Here is a 19,101-nt window from a genome sequence, read left to right on the forward strand (position 1 = left end):
GTGCCGTGAAGAGGAGATTCCAAGGTTTTGAACCAGGGCACGGGCAGAGATGAACCAAAGGACGCAAGGTGAGGAGGATCACGGCCTAAGAACAGCTTCGGAACAGCCGGGGGCATCCCGATCACGTGAGCCCTGCGCAGCGTGCCAGCTGCCTCCACTTACCTGGGGCCTTGAGTTCAGCATCGATGAAGGTGAGCAGCTCCTGGCAGATGCTGCAGTAAGGAACGGGCCAGGTCAGGAAGCGGTGGTAGGTTCTGGCTGCCTTCAGAAGGAGGTCTGAGTCTGGTGGGAAATGTGGTGTCTAGGACGGAGGGAGCAACAAGCAGAGGAGTCTGGGTGAGAAAAAGCTCTCTGGTACTCCAGAACAGCCTCTGCTCCCTTTCTGGAATATTCCGCAAAGGACACACATTTCCCGGCAGCAGTGTGTCCCAGGACAAGGCCAGGAAGAACTGGAAGTTACCCGTAGGGAGCAAGTTACAGATGGGCAAGATGGCGCCCAGGGGTGTCTCTACTGTAAGGGCCTTGTGTTACCCACCAGACCAAAGCTCACCCACCGCGTGAGAGAGCCTGTCTGGAAAGCTGTCACCTTAGGGGTCATTCTATTAATAAATGGTGCCATTGCTGCCATCTGTGTTGGAGAATGGTCTTCAATGCCTAAACCACTTTACTTAAATATCCTCAGTGGAGGCAAATGTTGATTTTTCTGAGGGTGGATTGAGTCCATGCACACAATGGGTGCTGCCACTCTCATGAATACAGGGGGTGATCACACTGGGTGAAACTGACCACTGGGGTAAAAAATGAGGTGGACATAGGATCTCTTTCATGGCTTGTGAACAGATGGAGACAACGGTTCCTCCATGGGAGCCCAGAGATGCCAGGCACAATGGCGGCCATGGAGTTACCAGAGGCATGGCTGCTCTGAAGCCATCAGAAGGTTGAAAACCATCTCATGTGTCATTGCTTGATGGTTTCTCTGTCAGTGTTCATGCCCAGAGGTGTGAGGACTGTGCCCTAGCCAGAGGTCGTGCTTCCCCCTCCCCCCTCGCACCCCCCTCCCCCCTCGCACCCCTCCCCCCTCGCACCCCCCTCCTCCCTCGCACCCATCCTGGCCCATCCTGGACTTACACAGAGGACAGTAGAGTAGAATAGCAAGGCCAGGGGGGCGAGCAGGTCATAGGTGCCCTTCTCTTGGACCTGTGGAGAGGATGGGGGGAGAGGGGAGGCTTATTCACGGGGTGCAGGGCTCCCTGGGGCAGAATACAGCAGCGCTTTTCTCATTCTAGTCTATCTTTTCTTTCTTTTTCAAGTGAAAAGCAGTGTAACCACAAGACAAAAAATTTGGAAAATAGAATTAAACACAAAAAACACTCAGCATTTCCCTTCCCAAACCCAACCACAGCTGTTGTTTCAATGCACTTTTCCTGACACCATTTGTTCCCCATGTATTTTCTTCCACAAAGCTCCACTCACAGTGTGTGCAGTTTTACTCTTGATATCTTCTATGTTGAGCATCAGTAGTGAATTTCAGTTTTACTACATGGCCTCTGAGACCACCTTTCTTTTCCCTCCTGGTTTTACATTTACCTCTTATTTGTGTTGTAAAGACTTTTTTCCAGTTGGTTGTTTGTCTTTTAATTTTATAGATATTTTTTGATGTACATAAATTATAAGTGTCCTTTGTGGATTTTTGCTTTTACATATGAGCATCACTTAAACGTTCACACATATTTTCTTCTTTTCTTTGAAGCTTCATTTTCTGAAATTTAAATCTTTAATCCAAGAATTTCATCTGCTGTGTGGTGTGAAGCCTACCATACTATATCATGCTATATGGGAATCTTACTCGGCATTTTTCCAAATGTTTAGTCAGTTTCCCCTTGCACCATTTAATAAATCTTAGTGATGCAATTTTATTATATATGAAATTTTGTTTACACCCTTAGATAATGTTCATCCCTTTTTTTTTTTAGCTGTGTAGTATTCCTTCTGGTAGATCTCTATAACTTATTAGTTTCATTGAGGACATTCAAGATTATATTCTTGGTATTTCATATGAATACCAGTTAGCACATTCCTTCTTCTATAATTTGGATTATTTATCTAGAATAGGACTCAAGAAGTATAATCAACAGATCAAAGATTATAAACATACTTACGATCTTTGAGACATATTGCCAAGTCACCCTCCGAAAGGATTGTGCCATCTATAATATCTCATATGTACAAAAGTACCAGTTTTACCACACTCTTCCTGCACTGGTTATTGCCCTTTTTTTTTTTTTTTTTTTTTTTTTTTTGCTAATTTGCTAGGCAAAGTCTGTCTCATGGTTTCAATTTACATTTATCGTATTATTAGTGAGGCAATATTTTTTTCAAGCCCAGTGCAGCACTAAACACACTCCTCTTCTTTGTCATAAAAGCCCATTTATTGAACTGTCAGAGGAGGCTTCAGTTTACCTTTCCAATCAGTTTTCTCTTTCGTGTCTTTGTTTTCATGCATCTTTTGGGGGGAAAAGAATTCAGCAAAGTGTCTTCTTCCTTTCTAGCCAACACCCTGACTTACAAGCAAAGTAAGCAGCGGCTTACAGTGGGGACCCTGGCTCAGTGCCGCATGATCCCACTGGCAGGACACAGCCCTTCCCAGACACCCTCACCGTACAGGCACTGCTGAAGCACAAGACTCAGGGGTTCCCAGGGCCTTTGCCAAGCCCCTCCAGGAGCCCAGGCACCCCCGGACTGATGTCCTCTGGGATCTACTTCTCGACTCTACGAGGCCAACCCCAGCTCTGCCCTTCTCCTCCTGACTTGCCCTCACCTCTCGGGTTTTCTGCAGGATCTGCTCAAGGAGGATGAGGAAGTGGCCCGGGTCCCTGCTGACCAGCTCCTGCAGGCTCCAGCAGTTCAGACACAGCCCGGCTGGAAAGGGAGAGAGATGAATGGTCACTTCTGGTCTTTTCTGGCCACCCTCAGGCAGCGGCTGTAGACAAGGAGGTGGGGTCTACCCTGGAACCTTCCATTGTGAGATTGCACTGGAATATGCCTTTCCAAAGTAAGAGAGTCGAGGAGGAAACGCTGGACCAACACTCAACCCTACCATGCCCCATCAAGACATGACAAGTTTGCTATCCTGCATATACAAGAGACACAGGGCTTGGAGACTCAGCCTGGGATCCTCTTTCGAGGCCAGTGAACTTGCCATGACTCTGCTACCTGTGCCTCTGGGGAGCACTGGTTCCCCCAAACCTCCCCTGGCCTGGTTTCCTACGGGGGGTGCTGGTACCTACGAGAGGCAGGGGAGTTAGAACACAGGCAGAAACCGATGGAAGAGTAGAGTCACCATGGCGAGCTCCACCCCAAGACACAGGACTGAGTCTGGGACAGCCACGGGGCTTCCCAGGACTGCCTGACCATGGAGTCCAGGAAAAGGAAGCTAAACTATTTATATTTTAAAAGCTACAATGAGCATTTTGTCACTCCGTAACTTCCCCAGACTTTCTTATTTTTTCAGTCTGTTTCACCACAGTCAGCAAGGGTAAACCCCTAAAAACTAAAGGGGTGGTCACGGCAGGACGGATGTGTGTGGATGTGTGTGTGTGTGGAGTGGGGAGTGACAGCAGCAAGGGTGGAAGTGGGTTGACCTTGAACTTCATGGAGCTCAAGCTCCAGGCCTCCTCACACGCACAGGCTCCTTCCAAAGCCCTGGAGGCCCCTAACAGCGTGTCCATGTGGTCATAGGTTTTGGTAAAATTTGCAAATGTTAGATATTTTTGTATTCTTTTACTTGATGCTGCCCTCTCCCAACTCGATAAGCTTGGGCTCCCTCAGGACCTGGGTGGGAGGCAAGAAGGAAAACCACCATTTATGAACAACCTGCTACGTGCCCCTACTGTACGGTGCTGGCCTTCGCATACGTTACCTCCATTGAGGCTCCATGCTCCCTTCAGGAAGGTGGTTCTTATTATTATGCCCATTTTACAGACAAGGCAAGTGGGGTCATGGAAGGGTGAGTGGCTTGCACAAGATTGTACAACCGACGGGAGCTAGTTTTAATCCAGATCCATAGGCCAGGGAAAGCCTCTCAGAGAAGGTGACATTTGATCTGAGAGCTGGACAAGAAGCCAGCTGTATGCAGTTCCTGGGGAGGAGTTCCAGGCAGCAGGTGCAAAGGTGCTAGACTAGGGAGGAAGCAGGCATGCTCAAGGAGCAGCAGGGATCTATGTCAGGGAGCGGTTGGGGAAGCAAGTGAGATACAGGCGTGAGATCTTTGCAAGCATAAGGAATCATCCCAAGTAGGCACCCGCCTCCAGAGATGCGACCGCCCTGGCCTGTGTTTCCCCGTCCCGGGGAGTGGGGAACATGGAAGCCTCCTGCTCCCTGCAGCTCTGCTGAGATTCCCTCCTGTTCTACGGGGAAGAGGGGAATGGGGCTATGGAGGGATCTAGAAACTAGTAAACGAGAATTCTGAGAGGGGCTGCCCATGCATTCCCAGCTGCTCTTTGGGAATCAGCAGCTGTGGCATTTCTAAGCAGGTTCAATACTGTCAAGAAGCGAGACGCAGCCCTGAGCAGGACGAGGACGGTATCTCGGGAGAACGTGCCACACGCTGAGGACTGGCTCTGCGTCAGGTGCTGCATCAGGCACCTCCCAGGTGACGTGCAGGGACTTGCTCAGGACAGGATTTGAACTAGAATCTTCCAGCTTCCAAGCCTGGTCCAGCGCCCACCGTGGCCCTGGAGGTTTCCCGGGGCCCTCAGGACGCCTCCCGGCGTCCCCAGACCTACCTGACCAGGAGGCGGAGTGGCGGCCGAGGCTGAGTCCGTGCAGGCAGCGCTCCAGGGCGTGCTGGATGCGGTCCTCCGTGCATGTCGTGGCCCCAGGCTGCATCCTGAGTCATTGCCTGCGTGGGGACAGACGCTGGTCAGCCTGTGGCGCTCCTTTCCCAGCGAGTGCCGGGCCGGGCAGCACCTGGTCCAGCAGGGCAGCCGCAAAGACAACGGGCGCACACAGCCAGGCCCGAGAGCGCGCGAGCCTGCTACAGCTGCGGTGCTGTGAGTGTGGCACCAGGGGCTCCCAGCTGCCCCCCCCCCGCCCCCCCCCCCCCCCCCCCGCGCAGGAACGGCTTCGGGGGTGGGGGCATCTGAGCAGCAGGATGGGACGAAGGTGTAGGAAGTCAGGGGTCAGTGATGGGAGCAGAGGGGAGTGTTGCCAAGTGCCCAGGGAGTGGCCAGGCCCCAGTGGGCTGGACACGAGGACCCCGAGGGGAAAATCACAATCACCTGGGACACTTTTTCTGAAATTCTAGGTCTGTGTCCCCTAAACCCCCAGGGATGGGGCAGGGAGCCTGTTCTGGCGGGGAAGGCCACAGGATGTGCTGAGGGGGGCTGTCCTGTCTCCCCCCCCCACCTTGTCACAGCCACTGTTTGGGCACCCAGCTCACAGGCACCTGTTTCTTTCCTCCACTTTTTCTTTTCTCCATTTCCCTTCCCTTTCTCTGAGACATGGCAATGCTCCCAGTACCAAAGACCTGGCCCGGCCCCCGTCCGCGTCCTACTGAAGAGAGACCAGGGGGTGCTTAGCTCAGCTGGAAGGCCACTGAGAGGGGACCTAATGAGGGGTTTGAGCACCAGATGGGGACTACGAGCTTCCAGCAGGACCAGCCCAGGTCCTCAGTTACGTGTGAGGGTTCCCAGGTACCCCGGGAAGCCGTGAGAGGCAGTGTGGCACCGTGACTAAGCCTGGCTCTGGCGTCCAAAAGTCTTAGACGCAAATCTGGACTCTGATATTTGCTAGCCATGTGACTTTGGGCAAATTCTTTAGCTTTTCCAAACCTCAATGTATTTATCTGTAAAATGGGGACAATGATAGTGCTCATCATATGGGGCTCTTGGGAAGATTAAATGCCATATGGAGGCACAGGGACACCTTCCAGTGCACGACAGCTACGTCTTTGCCATATTGCTCCTGCCCATAGGACTCTCATTGCATTCACCCCCTCAGACAGACCCTTTCTCTGGCCAGTCAGGCCACGTCTCAGGGAAGCCAAGGAAGCAGCTGCCCAGCTCTGTGCATCTGGAGACAACTGGGAAAGCAGAAGAGGAAGCACAGGCTCAGAGCTGCGCCATGCAAACGACATGCAAATGACATGCAAATGACACGCAAAGAGATACGATCCTAACCCGGGTCTAGCAGCATTCAGCTCACGGAGACGCCACACAGGCAAATCCTCCTGCTTCCCCAGCCTGGGAGGAACCTCCCGCCAAGTGAAAACCGAGCCCTCTGTGAGCTGCCCAGCCTCCCTGCACCGATGTCCCGGAGGGTCATGTGTTGCAAAGTGGGCTGGTGCAGCCGTGGGCACCCAGGAGGCAGCACGCATGCCCCCACCCCGTCGTGGGTTTATTGACCACCTACTATGTGCCGACTAGGGAGACAGCAGAGAGCCAAGCAGGCATGCTCCTTGGGGGAGACATAGACATTGAGCAATTTAATAGGCAAAGAAAGAGGTGATCCCGGAAGGCAGAACATGCTATGAAGAAAGGATGGTGCTGGGAGGGGACAATGGGGACCCCTCCACTCTAGGGGGTTGGGAGTCAGGGAGGCCTCTCTGAAGATGGGACGTTTAAGCTGGATGAGGAAGCCAGGAGGAGTGAGGGAGGGAAGCGTTCCAGAAAGAGGCGGCAGCACGTGCCAGGGTCTGGCTGCAGGAATTAGCTTGCCAAAGACCTAGACCCGAGAGCCTGGGGCCAGGGTGCTGGTCTGGCCTAGGACACAGACCAACCCTCCAGGTCCCGTGCCCGCTGGCTGGTGAAGGCCATGGCCAGTTGAGTTCAGGAAATCTTTCACTCGTGATTCGGGACAAAGAATCTTGGGTGTTTCCATTAGCGGCGCTTGGATACCCAAAGGCATCCTGAGGCCCTTCCGTGGAACTTTCCCAATTGATTTTGGGTCTTTTGTTTGCTAACTCCTCCACAGGTGGCCCAGGTAGCGAGTCCATGGACCTTGGGCCAGAATGGGCAGATTTCCGGTTTCGAGGCCCCTCCCCCACCTCAGGCTGTGCGGTGCCTGGCAGGGACACGCCACGGGACCCACACCTGTGACGGACAAGGCCTCACCCTCTGCTTTCAGTGGCAGCCCAGACAGGAGACCCTCTCCAGCGTGGTCCTGTTGGGGCTCAGGGCTAGCAGCGCCTGCTGGGGGAGCCAGAGCACTAGGCACCTTCAAACGCATCAATGGCTGGTCCAGATGTCACCAACCCACCCTTTGTCCTCACAGGCTGATTTCTCCCCCATTTAACCCTGGGGCAGGTTCTTGGAGGGAGCTCAGTGGTCTCCTGGCAAGCCCTTCATGTCACAGCAGGGGAAGCTGAGACCCAGAGAGGGTAGGGGCTTATTCAAGGCAGCCTGGGTGGGGACAGAGCTGGGGAGAATTAATAGCAGTATAAACATAGACAAGGGTACCAAGTAGGACTTTTTCTGTATTCCCAGATTGTGGCTGAGGCCCAGCTCTAAGGACAAATGGTGCTAAATGTGCTGGACTCTCAAGTTCCAGGAGCCACAGTGAGCTGTCAGGTGTGGGGCTGCAGCCACCCTGGTGGGCTCCTGGCAGGTTTCAGCCCAGAACCGGCACAATGACCCATTCACCCCCATCATTATCAGCTTGGGAAGAGAAAAGTGGTCTTTGGCCATTCTGGAAGGCTTTTCTTTCTCTCCCTGAAGCTGAGGGCAGAGGGGTTGTCAAAGAATCCCTTATACAGAGTGGGGTGCCTGTCGGTGAGGGTGCTCCCACTGTCTGTCACCCCGCAAACTTGCTCCCCCGCTCCTGGGCTACCTGTGAGCCACAGCAGGGCTGAATGAACGGGCGGGAGGGGCAGCTTGCAGGCCCACTGTTGGGCAAGTCAAAGACGTGCTCCCTGTCAGGGTAGCGGTGGATACCAAGAACAAAAGCTAGGCTTGAGCCATTTTGGTGACAGTTCCGCAGAGGGTCACTGGTGGCAGGGTGAGGGAAACTTATCAGTAAGAGGCTGAAGGCTGGACCACCTTTGTGGGAAGCTGGAGGGGGCAGAATGAAGAGATGGGAAATTTGTGGCACAGAGAGGTTAAACAACTTGCCCAAGGTCACGCAGCTAGGAGGTGGTAACACCAGGATAAGAACGCAGTCGACAGCCATACCGCCCTGAGCGCACCTGGCCTCGTCTGATCTCAGAAGCTAAGCAGGGTGGAAGCCTGGTGAGTACTTGGATGGGAGAAGGCACGGAGTCCGGGTTTTTTAAACACTATCGTACACTGGCCCTCAGCATAGTCAGGTGCGGTCACTAGAAGAAAAATAAAACCAATATATGTTTCTACCCCAACAAGTGAAGACTCGATTAAGAAGATTCTGCTGTGAGAGGTCTAGACTCTCAGTCGCCGGGCATCCTGAGCCCCACCATGCCTGTCCAGAGCTGCTGCCCGGCACAGACCTGTGTCCTCCAGAGAGGGGACCAGGGCCCACAGGCCTGTGCACTGCTGAGCGCCACCGTGGCTCACAGGGCCCAGGCGTCCCTAGCCTGCAGCGGAGGCTGGACCAAGTGAACCGGGTCTTAGGACACCCCTCTGCCCAGCCCCCCCCCCCCCCCCCCCCGCGACGGCCACACTAGTTATGCCACATGGTGGGAATGAGTCACCCTGCCTTTCGTCCCACACTGTAACGGATGCACCGCAAGATGCAAATGACGTCCTCACCCTATCCTGAAAGGGGTCAGAACACAGTGTCCTGGGGCTGCTCCTCCACGGAAGGGTGGGATATTTTCGGAGCACCGGGCAGAGCTCTGGTGTGCCGGCCTTGCTGGCATTCCAAGGCCATCTAGAATGTGCCCCGAGTTCTCCTTAGAGGCAGGACTTACCTGAGGCACTGGGCACCGGGCACCGGGCACCGGGAGCCAGAGGGAGGGGACAGACACAGCCCAGCCAGGGCCCCTGACTGTGCTGCCCTGGGTTACCCAGCACACAGTGGCGCGCCTCGCCCCTGGCATGCTCATTCCTGTCTGGTGAGTCAGTCGCCAGCTGTTTTCTTGTGACTCGTCAGCAGAACCCCATGGCTTTGGGGCAGAGGTGCATGGAGAAGACAGTGACACCCCGTCTCCCTGGGATGATGCCTTTTTTTCAAAGCTCAGCAAGCAAGGCACCCCCCTCCCCATCTCATTAAGAGGAAACTCCAGCTGCTGCAGCAATGCCCCCGGCCCCCTACAGTAGTGTTGAAACAGCCAACCCCCTCCTCCAAGTTCCTCTTCTGAGCCAGTGAAGAGGACTCGAAGTCCTTACCTCGGAGTCCTTACCGGGACCCGCACGGGCCAGAGAGGCCTGGAGTTGCGGTGGGTGGGTGGGGGGAACCCAGTGGGCACAGAGGGAGGCACATGCTGCTGTGACCCCATGGTGCCAGCAGGGTCATCCTCCCTAAGGCTCGGGACTGGTCCGAGGGGTGGACTCTGCCTGGGCCTGGCTTCCTGAGGCAGCACCCCCGTGGGGCAGGGAGGAAGGCTGCTTTTCTTGGGGCGCCTCTCAAACAGTTTGGAGGGCAGAGTGAGAGGACATCGCATGAGGAAGGAGGCGTGGGCCTCCAGGCTCTGGCTGGCACCCTGCACTGCTTTCCTGGTGGGCAAGCAGGAAATCTTCCAGGCCCGTGCTTAGGAGCCCTGGTCCCCCAGGTGGGAATAAGAGAAGCACCAAGGCACATGGTCCTGGGCTGACCCCACGGACTTCCATTCTGGGTCACTCCTTCCTCTCCCCATTCCTGACCTCCGAGGCTCCAACCTCCCCTCTCTGCCCCAAGCCCGTCCTCCTGACAGCATAAGACACAATCTCCAGTGACCTAAGTAAGGAAATTCTCACCCCAATACAGGAAGGCTACACCAGAAACTCAAGAGGTTGGTTACCATGGGAGGTGGGGGAGGGAAAAAAGGGTGGATAGGATCAAGGAATGAAACGAGGACAGGGGAGGAGCGACCCTTCTCTGATGGCACAGCTTTGATTCTGAGAACCCCGGCAGTATTTTCCATACCCCAAATTAAATAAATAATTCAGGTCAGCTGGGATATGGGGACAGGGGACCAAAAGTGGGATACAAAACAATAGCACATTAACGCAACTATTATTAAGGATTAACATAACCACATTGAAGGGGTGAGGGAGGGAATGGAAGAACTAACCTAGGTAACTTTGGAAAATAGATACTGTAAGGCTAAAGACAAAAGAGAACTGTATACAAATACCGTTTTCCAGTTATTAAATCCATTTCTCATAGGGATGTGGGTTGAAAATTCTGAAAGTTCTTTATGTGTATACCAGGACTCAACAAATAAGTAAATATATTACAGATAATGAGAGCCAGTTTCTCCCTGTTGAAGAGAGTAGGAAGGGGGACAGGCTGGGATGAACCTGGTGGTGTTGGACTAGAATTGGAGGAATCAGTATGAACTCATGGTTTCTAATGGATATACAAATAGATACACATAGGATTTTTTGAAAAGATGTGTGTGTGCACTTGGATTAATACACATACAGGTATATTTCTAGCTCTGTCTGCAGAGTGAGACAACCATGTCCCTAGTAGCAACAATCACACGCTAGTGCTCAGATCTTGGTTTCTAAATACCATTTTCCAATAGAAGGAACCAGAGCTACATAGAGAAAAGGCCAGTTCTAGGATTGGGGCAGGAAATAGATGAGATAAACCCGGCACACCTTGCAGCACCAGAAAATAAGTCAACACTTAGAAAAAGATGGGAAATGTTGAAAGGACACCAGAGCTAACCTGAAGGAGTTTCTAATGGCCACCGCTGGGGCAATTTGAACAACAAAAGAAAGAAAGAAAGCACTGGATTATAATTCATAGAATAAAATGAATACCCATGAGTTTATAGATAATTATAGATGATTGAATGTTATAGAAAATTGAATCAAACCATAAATGGAGGAGAAAGTACGAAAGAATTCCAATTAATAAATATGGGAGCAATCAGAAATACAAAGTCACCACTGGGCGGGCAGGCACCCTAGTAGAAACTGTTGCAAACAAGATCCACAGCCAGATGGTAAAATCTGTTCGTGAAAATCTAAAGAGAAACAGGATATGTGCCTAGAGAATATTTCCCCCCAAATATTTACTACTTACAAAGGGGAAAATAATTTCACAGTGGAGAAAGCCAACAGTTTCTCCACCTTCGCCGCATGGTCAAGGCTGACGACACCAGCAATGGATACATCGGCATCACGTGTCCTTGGATACGTGCACTAGGAAGGGAGGGACACGCATCGCTCCTGTGCAGGGGTGGGGTGGGGTGGGGGTGGGGTCTTGCTAAAAATGCATAACCGCAACCTAATCATGAGAAACCATCACTCAAAACCCAATTGAGCCGGGCGCGGTGGCTCACGCCTGTAAACCTAGCAGGTCGGGAGGCCAAGGCAGGAGGATTGCTTGAGGCCAGGAGTTTGAGATCAGCCTGAGCAACATAGAGAGACCCCGTCTCTACAAAATATAGAAAAAATGAGTTAAGAGTGGTGGCGCACGCCTGTAGTCCCAGCAACTCCGGAGGCTGAGGCAGGAGGATCGCTTGAGCCCAGGAGTTTGAGGTTGCAGTAAGCTATCATCACACTATTGCCCTCCTCATGCCAGGGCAATAAAGCAAGACCTTGTCTCAAAAAAAAAAAAAACACAAAAAACCAAACAATCGATTGAGGGACAGTCTATAATATAAATGGCCAGTAGTCACCAAAGTATCAAGGTCATAAAAGGTAAGGAAAGACAGAGGAACTATCACAGCTTGGAGGAGACGAAGGAGAAACAAAAGTTAAATGCAATGTGAGATCCTGGACCAGATCCTATAATAGAACAGAAAGGGGATGTTAGGGGAAAAAATGCCCAAATTTAAATGAGGCCCATAGTTTAGTTAATAGTATTGTGCCAATAATCATTTCCTGGTTTTGATAACTGCACCATGTTTATGTGAGTTGTTAATTAGGGGAAGCTGAGCAAAGGGTAGAGGTGGCTCTAAGACCCTTCTGGAATTCACACAGCCTGATACACCTTTCTGTGTTTACAGGCAGTCATGCAGTGCCTCATTGGCTCACACAAATTTTGTTAAAGTTGCTATTTCTTGTATAGACACAGAGGACAAGCACAGGGCTGGCTGCCCCCAAAGCCCCTAACCTAAATTCCTAAACTGGAGCTGAGAAGCTGGGGCTTTGGGGAGATCTGAGGGCTTTCTCTGACAATGTGTAAACCATGTTTTCATTTTAATGTCAATCTACAGAAGTTAATATATTCTGAAACAAGTTAATGTATTCTGGCCAGGCACGGTGGCTCACCCCTGTAATCCTAGCACTCTGGGAGGCCGAGGCAGGCGGATTGCTCGAAGTCAGGAGTTTGAAACCAGCCTGAGCAAGAGCGAGACCCTGTCTCTACTAAAAATATAGAAATAAATTAATTGCCCAACTAATATATATAGAAAAAGTAGCCGGGCATGGTGGCGCATGCCTGTAGTCCCAGCTACTTGGGAGGCTGAGGCAGTAGGATTGCTTGAGCCCAGGAGATTGAGGTTGCTGTGAGCTAGGCTGACGCCACGGCACTCACTCTAGCCTGGGCAACAAATCAAGATTCTGTCTCAAAAAAAAAAAAAAATATATATATATATATATTCTGAAACATGTAGACGACCGCCTCATGACCACGTTACTAAGAGAAGTCTCTGCCCAGTCTGCATTTGTGTCCATCACGTGTTGGTGTCACCTAAAAGAACAGGGCACACCAGATGTGTGCTTGGGGTCTGTGAGAGTTCAAGGTTGAGCACAATGAGTTACCATATGGACAATATTGAGAATAATTCCAGGCACATATAATAAGCGTTCAGTAAATGCTCTCTATTAGCTATCAGGGTGCTTTCTTCACACATTTCTGCTGCCCAACTCCAGATGCCTTGGGGCCAAGAAACAAAACACTCCTTGGAGGATCACGCACGCTTGACTCTAAGACTAGGAAGGCACCTTAGGGACCACCTAGTGCAACCCTCCCATTCTACAGATAGGAAAATGGAGGCTCTGAGCAGAGAAGGAACTTATCCAGGTTCAACAGTGGTAAATCTAGAAGCAGACTCTGAACTTGGAAGCCCAGGATAGTCATGGCGTCCTCTTGTCTAGATGAGGATCACACTCTGCCGCCCAGCAGTGAGTGACCTCAGCCCCTCTCCTCAAGGCTATTTTTGAAATCACTTTTCAAATTTCTGGCAGAGTTATTGGCCTATGCAGGTATTCAACTTCACATGTCAACTTTCCAAATTTAGGTTTTCTGCCGATATCATTCACTATAGTCTAGATTTCAAAATTTATTAACAAGGATGAGGAATGTCTACATAATTTTTACAATTATTTCTGGATCTGCAATTTTAACTCCTCTCTTCATGTAACGTTATGTCTTTTTTAAACATACAGATCCAGATTTGTATTAAATATTTTTACACTATATCACAGTTCTTTAAATAATTAGTTTTGATATATACTTTAAATGTAATAACTATGATAACAGCAGTAATTTTGGACAGTGACTTTGGGTTTGATTTATTTCATTACTCACTGTTTTGTTTGGTTTTGTACGCTGTCATCCCTATAGATGAGTTCTTTGTTTCGATTCATTTCTTGATTAGTTGGAGTATTTTGAGTAATTTCAAGACAGGCGTGTGGGTGAGGTACTTTCTGAGATGTTATATGTCATATGTCTCAGAAAGTCATATTCAATCCTGCTCATGAATTATAGTTTTGCCAATTATAAAATTAGCACAATTCATAATTTTTCACCCTCAAAATGCTTATAGAAACCCAAATAATCAACTAAAAAATGGGTATAGCAAAGAATAGAATTAAGTAAAGCGATTGAGTACAAATTAATATAGAGATTAATATTATCCAACTAAACAAATAAAAAATATGTTGGGGAAAACAAGACCCTACTCATAATAGCAACAAAAATAATAACATTAAAAAATTTTTTAAAGTATGCAAGATTTTTATAAAGAAAATTTTGAGGCACACGAAAGAAGGCAAAAGTAAATGAGAATGGACATCCTGTTGTTAGAAAGATTCAATATTATAAAGAATTAATTCAAAAAGGATCAAAGACCTAAATGTAAAGAGCTAAAACTCTTACAAGAAAAATAAGTGAAAAGCTTCATCACATTGGATTTGCCAAAGATTTCTCCAATATGACACCAAAAGCCCAGGAAACAAACAAACAAACAAAAACCAGATAAATTGGACTATATCAAAAGTTAAAACTCTGTGCATCAAAGGATACAATTGACAGAGTGAAAAGGCAAGTTATAGAAGGGAAGAAAATCATTGCAAATCATATATCTGGTTAATGGTTAATATCCAGAATATATAAAGAACCCCTACAACTCAACAACAACATAAAACAAACCACCTGGTTTGTCAATTCTCCGTAAGTTTCAGCCTGGAGAATAGCAAGGAGGAAGGAAGGAAAGAAGAGAGGGAGGAAGGGGGGCAACTATTGAGTGGTCAATTATGTCAAGTACTATCTGGCACTTTCATTTGGCTATTAATTTAATAGTCATAATCCAACATTATCATAATTATTCACATTTCCTATAGCTCGGGAAGGGTAAGCCATTTATTCACCCAAGTTCCTGTGATCTTAGTTCCTGTGGCCTGAGCTCAAAGCCCATCCGAAGTTGGCCTGACTCCCAAAGCCCACATTCTTTCCTACATCATGTTCAAGGGAAATCATTCCCACTGTTTTCTAGACACCTTGAGAGTGCTGTTTCGCCTCCGTGGTATAATTTGAGGCTTCCAGGGAAAACGTCTTGCACAAAAATTGCCTGAATTTCCATTGTTAGTGATTCATTCTCCCTGGGTAAGGGCTGCTCACTTCCTCCGTCCTAACTTATTTTTCAAAATGTAAGATTCCTGGAGGGCCATTTAGCCAGCAAATGAGCCTATTACAGCAGTGACAGTGCCCGGCGGGCAGCAGAAGCACTCCGGGGCCAGGAGACGGAGGAAACATGAAAAGGTAGGTGGCGATGGCTGGGGGTGTGCGGAGGGCGGAGGATGAAACAGAAGTGTGCAAAAAGGGAGAACCACCAAGGAAGCAGAGACAAACCTTTGCCCATTTCCCATTTCCCAGCTTTGCTCAGGCCCTTCCTTACCAAGGAAAGGGCTCAGGAATGCTCAGGAAGACCACAGTTGTGGTTGAGGCTAAGAAGCAGTGGGGCGGGCATGGGGGAGGGGAAGGAGAAAGATGCTAACATGTGCACAGCGCAGGAGTCTGGGCCAGATGCTGTGCTTAGGGCTTGCAGCGCACGATCCCGTTTATGCCAAACAACCCTGTAACACTCTGCACACACAAAGATGAGGAAGGACAGCTCCTGGTGGCTAAAAGACTTTTCCAGGGACACACAACCAGCAAGTGGCATAGGAAGAATTTAAACCCATATGCGTCTGACTCTCCTCTACCCAGGTATAGAGTACCGAAAAGAAAACAGGACGCATGACATTGGCTTCCTGCATAATAATTATCATGATAGCAGATAAGACTAATTGAGAGTTTATGATGTGCCGGGCACTGTTCTAGGTGCTTTCTATGAATTAATTCATTAAATCCATGTGAGGTAGACACTTTTTATTCCTATTTTACAGATGAGCAGACTGAGTCACAGAGCATTGTCTCAGCTGGTGAGGGAGCTTTGTCCTGGGCAAGTTAGCATGTCCGTGCACGTAAGGAAGCTAGAATGGAGCCAGAGACAGACAAACTGAGGTCACTGCCAAGATGGGAACCAGAAGACACTATAACAGTTTGCTAAGTGTAAAACCAACTCTTTGGCCCCTGGGATAAGCCATGGGCATGTGGCACTGTGGAGACTGTTTAATCCAGCCATTTTCAAACGCACAGCCTATCTTGTTTGTTAGCAGGAGAATAAAGCAGCAAATGAATGTAAATGTAAAAACTCAAGAGAGGCCAATTGCACATTCATGGGCAACCTTTTGGGTTTTCTGGATATGGAAGAAGACCGTGGTGTGACAAATTGCATTCATTGCAGGGTCCTCACTTTCAACAGATAGAATCACTTCCAGTTTGTGAAACAGACAGGAATATTTCCTAGTTTGGGGCAGAGCAGATTTTGCTCCTTCCAGAGCACTGTGACTTTCAGAGGCTTCACCACCAGGGTCAGTTTGGGACGGGCTGGCCTAATCCATTATCTCTCCCCTTGCACAGGTCTTCTCCCTCCCAGCGCGACAAACCGGTCACCACCCCGTCTTCTCTCCCTCCGTTTATCCGACAGTAAGCAATTGCTCTCCGACATCAGCTTACCTGTGTTCTCTCGTCTCTTCTCTTTACCCTTTAAACTCTTGCCCAGTTATACAAGGCAGCCCTCTCGCCTTCGCCCCCTCCCTCCCATTCATGAATACGGGTTGTTAGCGCAAGCGAAACCTCCCTAACAAGAAAACAAATCCTCAGGGCTTGCGGACAGAACTGAAAACAGACACTCCTCACGATACTACGCCAGGTGTGGTTTTTACAACTTTTTATGAAACAAACACTGATTTCAAGAGTCTCCGTGCAGCGCAGTCTAGAACTCTCTGGAGCTCTAAGGGACCATTTTCTTTCTTTTTTTATTTTTTTATTTCGGCATATTACGAGGGTACAGATTTTAAGGTTTCAATAAATGCCCTTTCCCCCCCTCTCCCCACAAGTCTGAGTTTCCAGCATGACCATCCCCCAGATGGTGCACATCTCACTCATTATGTATGTATAAGCCCACCCCCTCCCCCCTGCCCAATACCCTATTACTGTAGTACCTATGTGTCCACTTAGGTGCTGCTCAGTTAATACCAGTTTGCTGGTGAGTATATGTGGTGCTTGTTTTTCCATTCTTGGGATACTTCACTTAGTAGTATGGGTTCCAGCTCTAACCAGGAAAATATAAGATGTGCTATATCACCGTTGTTTCTTAGAGCTGAATAGTACTCCATGGTATACATATACCACATTTTATTAATCCATCCTTGGATTGATGGGCACTTGGGCTGTTTCCACAGCCTTGCAATTATGAATTGTGCTGCTATAAACATTCGAGTGCAGGTGTCCCATTTGTAGAGTGTCACTGGATGTTTTGGGTAGATGCCCAGCAATGGGATTACTGGATCAAATGGTAGATTCACTTGTATCGCTTTAAGGTATCTCCATATTGCTTTCCACAGAGGTTGAACTAGTTTGCAGTCCCACTAGCAGTGTAGGAGTGTTCCTCTCTCTCCGCATCCATGCCAGCATTTATTGTTTGGAGATTTTTTGATAAAGGCCATTCTCACTGGAGTTAAGTGATATCTCATTGTGGTTTTGATTTGCATTTCCCTGATGATTAGAGATGTTGAGCATTTTTTCATATGTTTGTTGGCCATTCTTCTGTCTTCTTTAGAAAAGTTTCTGTTCAAGTCCTTTGCCCATTTTTTAATAGGGTTATTTGATTTTTTTCTTGCTGATTTTCATGAGTTCTAAGTATATTCTAGTTATCAGCTCCCTATCGGATGCGTAGGATGCAAAATTTTTCTCCCATTCTGTAGGTTGTCTGTTTACTTTCATGACTATTTCTTTGGCTGTGCAGAAGCTTTTTAGTTTGATCATGTCCCATTTATTTATTTTTGTTGCTGCTGTGATTGCCTTTGGGGACTTCTTCATAAACTCTTTGCCTAGGCCGATGTCTAGGAGAGTGTTTCCAACATTTTCCTCTAGAATTCTAATAGTTTCATACCTTAGGTTTAAGTCTGTTATCCAGCGTGAGTTGGTTTTTGTGAGAGGTGAAAGGTGTGGGTCCTGCTTTAGCCTTCTACAAGTGGCTATCCAGTTTTCCCAGCACCATTTATTGAAAAGGGATTCTTTCCCCAGCGTATGTTTTTGTAAGGGACCATTTTCTATGACCTTAGGGCATCAGACACTGACGCAGTCTCTCCCGACTTCCCACCAAATATTTTAAATATATACATTTACGTACACACACATGCATACAATCCGAGCTGAAAACCCACACTGACAGGCCAGCATCGGGGATTGACATTACGTCAATCAGATGGAAATCAGACGGAAACGGACTAAGGAAATCCAGGCTTCGGCTCAGCCTACAAGCGCTATCGCAGCTGGGTGGGGCTGGAGCTGCCCCACGGTTGATTAAAGTTTGGCCCCCAAGTGGGTGTGCACTTTTTTTTTTTTTTTTTGATACTTGACCTCCTTTCCTCTTTTCCTTTAATGAAGATTTTGGGGTCGCATTCACTGAGATGGGAATATCTGGGGAGAGGAACAATTTGGGAGGAGAGAACAAGCGCCCTGCTGGGTCCAAGTTGTAGCCCCTGCTGACCCCGGTGGAGAGGTCTGGGCTGCAGCTCTCTATTCGGGAGCTCACAGAGTGCAGTGGTCGCTGGGGCTGTGAGCCGTGTGACGACAAGAGAGTGGGGGAGCCCAGGGCTCAGCCCCAGGGCATCCGATGTCAGGAGGTGGCACAGGAAGAATCACCAAAAGGACGCGGAGAAGATGCAGCTCATGGACGGCAGGGGAGCATGACAGCATGGAGCCTAAACCAAGCGTGCCTCGAGGAGGGAGCGGGGATGGCTGCTGCAAGAGCCACAGCGTGAGGGCAGCGAAGTGGCCTCTGGGTCTGGTGACATGGACGGTTGGGGTGGCCACGAAAGAATAAGTGTAAGGCAAGAAGACCCAATGGAACAGGCCGAGGCGAGAAGGGGAGGTGCCAGAGAGCCAACTCCTTTGGGAAGTTTTGCTTAGAAGAGTTGAGTTTTATGAGATGCCCCAAGATCCTTCTGTTAAGTTCCTTTTTTGTTTTTCTTTACCTAGCACAAGTTCACTTAGGGCCATTGTGACCCAAGAACCCCAAGATGCTTCCAATTTAAAAAAAAAAATCTATATCTACTTCTAAAGAGAAACTGTCTCATATGGTTACATGTCAAAGTATTAACAGAAATTGTCTCTGAGAAGCAAAATTGAGCATAATTTATGTTTTTTTCTATACACGCTTTTTATAATAATACATATTCTAAAAATGGTATACACATT

The 19,101-nt window shown here is 48.9% G+C and overlaps 1 protein-coding gene across 2 annotated transcripts in view; it reads right to left on the reverse strand.

Moving 5' to 3' along the window:
* The window catches only part of PIK3R5 (phosphoinositide-3-kinase regulatory subunit 5), a 77,030-nt gene that overhangs the window by 22,238 nt on the left and 35,691 nt on the right, over positions 1-19,101 (reverse strand). For both annotated transcript variants that reach the window (XM_075994173.1, XM_075994172.1), the window contains exons 2-5: positions 4,785-4,900; positions 2,819-2,919; positions 1,129-1,197; positions 163-301 (exon numbers count right to left, since the gene is read on the reverse strand). In XM_075994173.1, coding sequence (XP_075850288.1) covers positions 163-301; positions 1,129-1,197; positions 2,819-2,919; positions 4,785-4,887 — 412 coding nt within the window. In that variant the 5' untranslated portion in view covers positions 4,888-4,900. The remainder of the gene's footprint in view (positions 1-162; positions 302-1,128; positions 1,198-2,818; positions 2,920-4,784; positions 4,901-19,101) is intronic.

Source organism: Microcebus murinus, chromosome 18, assembly GCF_040939455.1.
Source record: "Microcebus murinus isolate Inina chromosome 18, M.murinus_Inina_mat1.0, whole genome shotgun sequence".
Classification (NCBI taxonomy): Eukaryota; Metazoa; Chordata; class Mammalia; order Primates; family Cheirogaleidae; genus Microcebus; species Microcebus murinus.